This window comes from Trachurus japonicus, chromosome 19 (genome assembly GCF_045865225.1).
Source record: "Trachurus japonicus isolate A0001 chromosome 19, Traja_1.0".
NCBI lineage: Eukaryota > Metazoa > Chordata > Actinopteri > Carangiformes > Carangidae > Trachurus > Trachurus japonicus.
Window position 1 is genome coordinate 4,515,646 of NC_140925.1, and position 11,024 is coordinate 4,526,669.

Consider the following 11,024-nt stretch of genomic DNA (forward strand, 5'->3'; position numbering starts at 1 on the left):
CTCTCAGGCTAAGCTGTGTAGCCTCCTGCCCCTGACAGCAGCAGTTGTCAGGACCGCAAAGGAAAGGAAATACAGTCTGAAAGAACCGCTGGAGCCGTGGGCTGATTAGCCGACTATTCGCCAACACCAGGAGCCACCGTGTTACGTTTTTATGCCGCTGTGGTGCGATGGGAAGACGGTGTTAGCAGGGGATGCTAACCGCTACCGATAGCCGAAGTTAGCATTGAGCTAGCTCACTACAACGGCCCTAATACTTGTTAGTGTCTGTGACGGTCGGGAATCGGTCCGCGACTCCAGCGCTTCACTCAGACTGTATTTCTTTTTCTTTGCGGTCCTGACTGCTGCTGCTGAGAGAGAGAGAGAGAGAGAGAGAGAGAGAGAGAGAGAGAGAGAGAGAGAGAGAGAGAGAGAGAGAGAGAGACTCACCGACTCTCTCGCTCTCCACCCAGAAACATCCCCTTGTATAACAAAACCTGAACAAAACAAAGCAAAAGACCAAAATACAGGGGGGGGGGCGCTGCAGACACAGCCCCCACCACACAGGACTAAGCTCATAGGTGACGATTAAGACGGATTTAATTTAGTCTAATGTTTATTTTTGGGCACAAAACTCCAGACCCAACCTTTAAATATGGATTATTGTCAATATAATTCAGATTTTTGTGGTTTTATTTTTTGTATTTCTTTCATTTTTACAAACCCAATCTTTTCACCATCAAAGACACCAAGATCTACCCCATGAGAGGCTGCTCCAATGATATGAAATGGTTACACTTCCTGGTTACACTTCCTGTCTCCTAAATGGGCGTGGTCAACCGTCCCCCCACCTCGCTCTGTGAGCGTGTGTGGATTTATAACATTTGTAGGTAGATGAAAGTGAGATATTTATATTTTCTTATAATAACATTAAATATTTACACAGCTAACAGTCATATTTAGCATGACGAAAATTATTTAAATAATTTTTGCAGGTGTTCGCGAACGCTTGTTTGATGTTGCGAGAGTGGGTCGTGAACAAAGTTCATTTTCTCCTGATGTGTCCGTCTGAAAATTGCCATTTTTGTGTCAAAATGTCCAGAAGAGATGTGGCTTGTGAAAAATGAGTTTAAAATTTACTTCAGTGACTGTGGGGCGAAATAAATAATCGACCATAATCTGTGTTCACGTTCAATTCCCATTGGAGTCAATACACTCAAGGCTGCCGCTATAGTCTCCTAAAAAGGCGTGGCTGTACAGAAACCCACGTGACATGTATACAGGAAGCTGACTCGTCCCGTGCGTCCCGTTATTGTGCACAGAACACAACGCAGTGTAGTCGGGACCTGCAGACCATCCTGGCTTCAAAAGTGCAACTTTTCCTCTGGTAGGCTACTGATTTGCATTATTTACTATCACTGACACTTATTCACTCAGTGTGATATTCAATCAAATGGGTTGCATAATGTCTTATAATTTATTTCACCATAGGCTACATATGATCAAGACATAGGACATGACAAAACACAGCATAGGTGAGAAAATATATGATTATGAAAAAAAAAAAAAGTACAAAAGATGGTGATGTACTGAATGTCCTCTACAGAAATGTAATTGTAGAGAGAGGGCTGATCAGGATGTAGCTTACTGTGGCTAATTGTAGTACTGTATGTAGCTAACAGGCTGGCAAAGGTGAGTTCTGTTAGTAACAGTTAGAGTAATTAAAATAGTATAGCTAATACAACAAATGCAGTACGGTCCAATCGCTGAACCACAACATGTGGAATAGAGCCGGCCCATGGCATAAACCAACTAAGCATCTGCTTAGGGCCCGATGACCATTGGAGGGGCCCCTAAGGGCAATTAACTCTTTTAAGCGGTATCGCATAACTTCTTTTGACCCATAGAGAAATTCTGCGCAATAACAAAAATCTTTAATTGTTGTTGTTGCACCTCCAATTGTTGTTGCAGTTTATTTAAAACCAAAAATTAAAATAAAAAAAGCAGATGTGTTTACAATAAATGCATTGTATTAGTTTATTTTGTTACTTACAAAATACTAGTTGTAGGCCTAATTGACATTCAGTATCCCACTGAGTACTTTAACAATTTGAATATTAACCCCAGGCTGCACTTTTAGCTGAATTTGGTACCATTTCATAATTAAAAACCATAGATGGGTAAAAACATGCCAGATAATTCATCATCACAGATTAGAAAAATGAATTGAGTTTGTAGGTTAGTAAACAATCCATAATCAGTATTATTGGCAGTAATAGAGGGCCCCAAAATAAACATGTTGCTTAGGGAGCTGTGGAGGCTTGGGCTGGCCCCAGCAGAAGAAGAAGAACCACACCAGCTGTCAAGATATCAACAAGAAGGAAGAAGGTCGTCTGGTCTGATGAGTCTCGATTTCTACTGCAACATTCAGACCGTCGGGTCAGACCTTTCACCTGAATAGAGACAATGTGATGAGACTAACACTAGTGAATGTACTGTATTCATCACATAGTGAAGATGATACTCCTCACCTCTGTATTTGATAGCAGCCAAAACGCCACCGCAGAGCAACACGACACCAGACACACCCAGAACGGGCCCCAGCCACCGCCACTGGCTTCCACCTTCATCTGGCTGGAGGCCCCTGAGCTCCATGTAGCTGTAGCCCAGCCTCTTGATGTCTTGGTTCCAGTACCAGCCGTTGGAGCGCAGGGGGAAGAAGGGGGCCATGAAGGCGTCCTTCCTCTGGGCTGGATGGATCTCACCACTCTCGGGGTAGCTTGCATATCTGTGGCGCTGCAGCCAATCCTCCAGAAGCCTGAAGGACATTTCTACAGCTCAGAGAAGATCGATCGTTCCCCATCGAACAACAAATACTGTACAAACACAACACTTCAACACAAGCTTTTCTTCTTTGGTCTTTAGTGTAAATATCATCACAAGAGATAGTGTATTCTGAACTGTACTGTGAGTTTAATTTACATGACGTACTTGTCCACGAAGCTGTGGTGGACCATGAACATGGGGTCGTTGGCTGCAGTGGGGAGGTGAGACATTGTGCCGTTCAGGTAGTCATGGACCAGGTTTTGCATGGAGGAGTTCAGGTATCGGGAATCTTGAGGAATCTCAAAACCTAACAGGACGAAACACTATTTATTTATTTATTCACAAATGCTGTAAAAATCTAAGCACGCAATCTGTAAATGCACATATATACTGTATGTGCGCGCACACACTCTAATTATAGGCTCAAACTCTTAAGGATGTGTACTTTATTCTGTTCCTCTTTTTTTCTTTCTATAATATTTTTCTGCAAATCTGTTGTATAAATTATTTCAATTCTAACCCTACTGTTAAAGTTTTCTATTGTACTTTTCTATTAATATTATTTATGTACTGTATAGAATTTTTTAGATAACTTACCTTCTAGTTTGCTCCTGAAACTGTTCCTAGAGTCTTTGTTATATGGGGATGTGTCATAATTGCCTGTTCTCAGTGTATATAAAACATCATGAAGGGTCGGCAGTGTTTTGTATCGTTCATCCATCCCAGGTTTGCGGCTGATAGGTGCAGGTTTAGAGTCATCAGAACGGCTGCAGATCTGACCAAGACGTTCATCACCGACACATGCGGTCTATGGAGAAAAGAAAGAGGAGTTGGAGCAAGAGAAAGAAGAAGCAGATGGAAAAGTCTGGTTCTGACATCTCACCCTCCACTTTGAGAAACGGGAAGCCTTGTCTATATGACCGCCCTTGCCGACTGCCCCAAAGTACTCGTTGGTGCAGATGTTGCAGTCTGGGTTTCTGGTCCAGTCCCAGTAGGGGATGTAGAAATCTTGGTTCCCTGTGAGCAGCCTGATCTCCCTCTCCATGAAGAGCAGGAAGACTCGGTGCCAGAAGGGAAAGGCGGGGCCCCGGTGAGCAGCATCGTCCTTTGTGCCGTTGTACTTCTTAGCTGCATAGTGGTGCATCCACACATACAGGTCGTAGACGGTTGCGCTGTGAAACTTAAAGTTGCTGAACACCGTGGTGTCGTTGCTGGTGAGGATCTTGTAACGGTTGCTGGTGGTGTGTTTTGCATGGTCCAGGTTAGAGAGGAATCTCTCCCTCTCAGCTTCAGTCATATCAGTAATTTCTTTCCTCACCACGTGATGCGGCTCGCTACAGGTGTCTCCCTTCCAGCCCGGGAGGCACACACCACAGTCAAAACCATCGTAGCTGTCAAAGCATTTACACACATTATGATAGAAAGCACTGGGCCATTGCACCCTGTAGTCAATTGGTTGAACGGTTTCTCTGGACGGGTTACACATCCCTCGACCTGAGCTCAGTCCACAGGGAGAACCGTTCCACAGAGGACAACACGTCTTGTTCCCCAGAGCCTCAGGTGTGGTACAGTCGATAGGAAACTGAGCCTCCACTTGGCTGAAGCTGCTAAAATAGAGGAACAGAACCAACCACTGACCAAACATCTCCTGCAGCATGACGACCACTCAATGATCTGTAAACCCAGGGAAGTGCATATGTCTCCAAATCTGAGTCTGTCTGTGTAGAGCATTAACTTGTAAGCATTAAGTGAGCGTTAGAGGTGATACGCGCCACTTATGTTGCTGTAAACTGATCTGCAGTCTTTTATTCCTGCTTCAGTCTCAGAATAAGTAATCCAGAAACTTGGCTGTTGACCCAGGAAGGAAAATATCCTGTAAAGGACAAATAAAGCTTGGTCTTTTTTTCCTTTTTCTTTCTTTTATAATTATTGTTATTCCCAATTATATCACTTACAAAACATATAAGACAAACATATCATAAAGACACACTCCCCCACCCCCCACTAGACAGCACAGAGTAAGGATACATTGGTTCTGGGGATCAATTGAAAGTAGTTCAATATGCCATAGAATTACAGTATACATACGATCACATTCAGCCAATGGAAGCTTCAATTTGTGGAATAGTTTTCAGCAGAGGTCCCCATATATTGGAAAAATGCTCCCCACACTATACATCATTTTTTTCTGGAGTACAATATGATTGTTTCAAGGATGGTGGTGTGTTGTGGATTTCCAGTTTGTTAAAATGCATTTTTAGCATCTGTAATGGATAATAAAATCTGTTTTTTCTGATTCAATGTTAAGTTGTGAAGTCCGTTTAGGTCCCCAATAGCTATCTTTTTTTTTTTTTTTTGAGTGTTTTGGATAAGCTGTTATGGATACCTTGCCAAAATGCCATACACATTGACATCCCTGGTAGTGCATCTTGGACAACATGAAAACACATATTGATACATGTGATGTAATCTATGAGGGGTGTAACATGTGTGATGCAAAACATTAAATTGAATCAGTCTGTGTTTAGTTAAAGTTAAAAAGGTTTATGAGTTCCTAAGGATTGTTTCCCATTCTCCCATTGGCTTTATAAAGCTTTGAGATCAGTCCAGTTGGTGAATCAGACAAGTGTACTATTTTTCCCATTTGAGTATCTCTAGTAATCCTTGCATAGATCTTTAATCCAATTTCTGATTTGTAAAAACTTAAAGTGTGAGGAGGGACACTGTAGCGATTGCCGATATCTGAGTATTCACCAGTTAGACCGTCTTTACAGAGGTCACCAAGCACTTGTACCAAAATTTCGCCATTAACGGGAAATTTGATCAGTCATAAACTCATGTAAAGGAAAACTAATCCACAGGGAAGTCCTAACAAAGAGCATGTTTTTTGTTCATTGAATCCACCAATATGGGCAGACTTTTCAAATATTCTGCAGGAAATCCACCTGGACCTGGTGCTTTCCCTATTTGAAGCTTATTTATAGCTTGTATGACTTCCTCCTTACTAATTTCTGTATCCAGTTGCCTTCTGTTTCCTTCACTTACTTTAGAGACGGGCTGTTATCAAAAAATCTCCTACACAGTAGGCGGTCTACTGTGAATTATAAAGGTCATAATAAGATTCTGACAGCCAGATAACCAAGGTAACTATCTGAACTCTAGCATCCCGAGTGGTTTTGAATCATCAGAAAAATGGACGACATCAGGTGGTCTTTTACACGGAAAAGGGGAGATGTTTCTGCAGTTGTGGTGGCTGGCGGCAGGGGCTGACTGGCCATTGGAAGTACCAGAAGTTTTCCTGGTGGGCTAATATATTCTATAATCAAAGTTGGCTGAACATCTCAGGACATGTGTAAAGCTCAAGCATGTGGGAGCCTCCATTCATACTGCATTAAGTTCAACTTCAGCCATTCTTGCCATTACAATGATAGGAACCTCAGTCAGTACTAAATCTGCTTTTTTATCCGAAGCAATTTGTCTTTTCCATTTATTTTCTCCTCAGAGTACACCAGAATGCCTCATTTAAGTTTTAAAAATCACAACATTTTTCTGGGGGAGTGCTCCCCAAACTCCCTACAGTACTTTAGTTCTCAAGTATGGTGTGTTTTTGAGTGAGTGAATGAGTGAGTGAGTGAGAGAGAGAGAGAGAGAGAGAGAGAGAGAGAGAGAGAGAGAGAGAGACAGAGACAGAGAGACACTACATTAAACAGTAAATAGGTTGAAAAAGTGTGCCCCCCTGAAAAATTGTAATGCCCCCCTTTAATTTGTTTATGCAGCCGGGTCTGTGCGACCAGGAGGGGGAAAAAATGAGGACCGGTTAAAAGGTCCTCACTTCCCAAAAATGTCCTCACTCTGTTGGTTAAAAACTCTTTCCAGTCCTCACGACGTAGTAAGTACAAGAACACACACACACACGCACACACACACACACACACACCCTTGTAATGCTATCTTTGTGAGGACACTTATTGACATAATGTATTCCCTAGCCCCTTACCCTAACCTTAACCATCCAAAACAAATACCTAACCTTAACCATTGCTCTTAACCTAACTTAAACCCAACTATAACCTAAAGTCTTAACCCTCAAACAGCCCTTGGAAAAAGTGAGGACCGGCCAAAATTATGAAAGAATATAGTCATATTGCAAATCAAATCAAACAGCAGACTCTGGGCTACAACGTGTATAAACCATGTTTACACGACACAAACACAACTCAAATAACAACTACACGTAATAATTTTACTTCAGCTTAAACAATGACAACTTCTGTATGTCAATACACTGAGTGTGTGTGAATAAACTAAATATGAAATATGAAGGTCACCAAGCACTTGTATACCACAGTCTCGCCATTAACAGGACATTTGATCAGTCATGAACTCATGTAAAGGAAAACGAGTCCTTTTTTTTTGTTATTTGTAAGTGGATCCACCAATATGGACAGAAACTTTTTCAGAAATTCTGCAGGAAATCCAAGATTCAAGATTCAAGATTCATTTATTTGCCATTTTATGTTTAAACATAATTGGAACGTTCTGTGGTGATGTGTGTGTGTGTGTTCATTTCTTTTCACATAAATAAATGATTTATCTGGACCCGGTGCTTCCCCTATTTGAAGCTTATTGACAGCTTGTATGACTTCCTCCTTACTAATTTCTGTATCCAGTTGCCTTCTGTTTCCTTCACTTAGTTTAGAGACGGGCTACACAGTAAGGGATCTATGTCACCCTGTGAATAATAAAGGTCATAATAAGATGACGTGCATGTGAGGGAGTGGAGCAGCAGCGGACAGAGAGGTGGCGTTGGGCTCAACACACACACACACACACACACACACACACACATAGCCTACCGTGTATTACAAGGAAATGCGTACAGTAGATAACAATGGCATTTTTAAACCGCCGTTTTTTTTTTACATCCCCATGCACAACAGGAATTTATTTATTTGTTGGAAAAAAAGAAACACATAAAAAGGGCACTTTTTATTACGAGGCAAAAAGGGCAGGGGCTCAAGCACCCCTTGGGCCCTATGTGTGCACATGCCTGCCCGGACTTTAATTGTTCAATGTTTTGTATTTGTCCTTTGTTGGACCTTTTGTATTAAATGATGAAAATTATCTATAAGTAAAGAGTTTACATAAATAAATACATAAATAAGTGTGTTATTTCAGTGTTTTTAGTCTGTGCATGCTCTTTTTCTATCTTATATGGATAGTTTGCTCCAGCCTAGTGAGTTTTCTTTTTTGGACAGTGAAAGAGAAAACTATGTGTGAGAGATCCACTGATGTTAGACAGGACGGGACCCCATCATTTCCTTTTAATGTAGGCCAATTATTTTCTTAAACATGGTTAAACTGATTCTGTAGTTGAGAAAGACTCTTCACCAACAGGTGGCGCGTGTTATTGTCACGGTTACCAGAGTTCTTTTCTGTGGTAGTTCCTGTTTGAGAAAGAAACATTGTAGTGAAGCACTTTGTGAAGGTTTCTGTATAAATATAATGGCTGATTGAATTAACTTTGAAATGATTCAATGATTTCTGGCAACATGTTGGTGTCTGTGGACCAGATGGTTTTTGGGACCTGGAGGATCATTGGTGAGTCCTTCTGACCTCAATTTGTTTTGATACTACTAGGCTACATGTTTTACCCGGTTTCACTATCCTTCACCACGTTGAGGGAGGTCTGTTTTGCCACTCAGTCTGAACGGAAGGGGTGTGTCCCAGGGCAATAGCCGTGTTTCCACTGCAGGAGTTCCTGGTAAAGGGAGGGGGTAGGAACTTCTACAGGAACCGTCCTCTCACTCGGCCCTCTCAGTGGCCGTGTTTCCACTGCAGAGTAGGACCCTGCGGCGACGTCATGAGTTTCGATCGCCGCTGTGCAACAGTTTCGACCGTGACGTCACCCAGGCAGGTCACAAGCACATGCACAAAAATCATAACAACAACGGAGAAGGATGGAAGGAGCTGAGGCGGTAGCCGCGTTTCTGGTTTGTGTGTTTGTGCACATGGCGGCTGATTGTAATCCTGCTTGAGTTTTTTTTTTTTTTAACTTTTCACGGCATTGTTTGCGGCGTGATGGATCCCCAGTGTGTCGAGGTGCGCTGATATTTTCATTTCGCCGCGATGACTCAAACCCCCTCTGAATCCCCTCGGTGCTGTAGACTGCATCAATGTCTGCACCTCACCGTCGGTCCATTTGTGTACATCTTCCTGCTGTTTTCTTGTTGTTTACAGCGGTGTCTGCTAGGCTAATGCTCCCCTTCTGCTCCCCCTTTTAAAAATGCCGGTTGTTTTGGCGAAAGAAATAGTAGTAGTCAATTGGTTGAACGGTTTCTCTGGACGGGTTACACATCCCTCGACCTGAGCTCAGTCCACAGGGAGAACCGTTCCACAGAGGACAACACGTCTTGTTCCCCAGAGCCTCAGGTGTGGTACAGTCGATAGGAAACTGAGCCTCCACTTGGCTGAAGCTGCTAAAATAGAGGAACAGAACCAACCACTGACCAAACATCTCCTGCAGCATGACGACCACTCAATGATCTGTAAACCCAGGGAAGTGCATATGTCTCCAAATCTGAGTCTGTCTGTGTAGAGCATTAACTTGTGAGCATTAAGTGAGTGTTAGAGGTGATACGCGCCACTTATGTTGCTGTAAACTGATCTGCAGTCTTTTATTCCTGCTTCAGTCTCAGAATAAGTAATCCAGAAACTTGGCTGTTGACCCAGGAAGGAAAATATCCTGTAAAGGACAAATAAAGCTTAGTCTTTTTTTCCTTTTTCTTTCTTTTATAATTATTGTTATTCCCAATTATATCACTTACAAAACATATAAGACAAACATATCATAAAGACACACTCCCCCACCCCCCACTAGACAGCACAGAGTAAGGATACATTGGTTCTGGGGATCAATTGAAAGTAGTTCAATATGCCATAGAATTACAGTATACATACGATCACATTCAGTCAATGGAAGCTTCAATTTGTGGAATAGTTTTCAGCAGAGGTCCCCATATATTGGAAAAATGCTCCCCACACTATACATCATTTTTTTTCTGGAGTACAATATGATTGTTTCAAGGATGGTGGTGTGTTGTGGATTTCCAGTTTGTTAAAATGCATTTTTAGCGTCTGTAATGGATAATAAAATCTGTTTTTTCTGATTCAATGTTAAGTTGTGAAGTCCGTTTAGGTCCCCAATAGCTATCTTTTTTTTTTTTTTGAGTGTTTTGGATAAGCTGTTATGGATACCTTGCCAAAATGCCATACACATTGACATCCCTGGTAGTGCATCTTGGACAACATGAAAACACATATTGATACATGTGATGTAATCTATGAGGGGTGTAACATGTGTGATGCAAAACATTAAATTGAATCAGTCTGTGTTTAGTTAAAGTTAAAAAGGTTTATGAGTTCCTAAGGATTGTTTCCCATTCTCCCATTGGCTTTATAAAGCTTTGAGATCAGTCCAGTTGGTGAATCAGACAAGTGTACTATTTTTCCCATTTGAGTATCTCTAGTAATCCTTGCATAGATCTTTAATCCAATTTCTGATTTGTAAAAACTTAAAGTGTGAGGAGGGACACTGTAGCGATTGCCGATATCTGAGTATTCACCAGTTAGACCGTCTTTACAGAGGTCACCAAGCACTTGTACCAAAATTTCGCCATTAACGGGAAATTTGATCAGTCATAAACTCATGTAAAGGAAAACTAATCCACAGGGAAGTCCTAACAAAGAGCATGTTTTTTGTTCATTGAATCCACCAATATGGGCAGACTTTCCAAATATTCTGCAGGAAATCCACCTGGACCTGGTGCTTTCCCTATTTGAAGCTTATTTATAGCTTGTATGACTTCCTCCTTACTAATTTCTGTATCCAGTTGCCTTCTGTTTCCTACACTTACTTTAGAGACGGGCTGTTATAAAAAAATCTCCTACACAGTAGGCGGTCTACTGTGAATTATAAAGGTCATAATAAGATTCTGACAGCCAGATAACCAAGGTAACTATCTGAACTCTAGCATCCCGAGTGGTTTTGAATCATCAGAAAAATGGACGACATGAGGTGGTCTTTTACACGGAAAAGGGGAGATGTTTCTGCAGTTGTGGTGGCTGGCGGCAGAGGCTGACTGTCCATTGGAAGTACCAGAAGTTTTCCTGGTGGGCTAATATATTCTATAATCAAAGTTGGCTGAAAATCTCAGGACATG

The 11,024-nt window shown here is 41.8% G+C and overlaps 1 protein-coding gene across 1 annotated transcript; it reads right to left on the reverse strand.

The window, feature by feature from the left end:
• Positions 1 to 2,403: 2,403 nt before the first annotated feature.
• LOC146967184 (tyrosinase-like) lies at positions 2,404 to 4,456 on the reverse strand. The gene is made up of 5 exons (XM_085762191.1): positions 3,686 to 4,456; positions 3,400 to 3,610; positions 2,968 to 3,109; positions 2,508 to 2,794; positions 2,404 to 2,429 (listed from the first exon to the last, which is right to left on the reverse strand). Exons 1-5 carry the CDS (start codon positions 4,445 to 4,447, stop codon positions 2,404 to 2,406), a joined length of 1,428 nt encoding a protein of 475 aa, XP_085618317.1. The 5' UTR covers positions 4,448 to 4,456.
• Between the last annotated feature and the right edge of the window lie 6,568 nt (positions 4,457 to 11,024).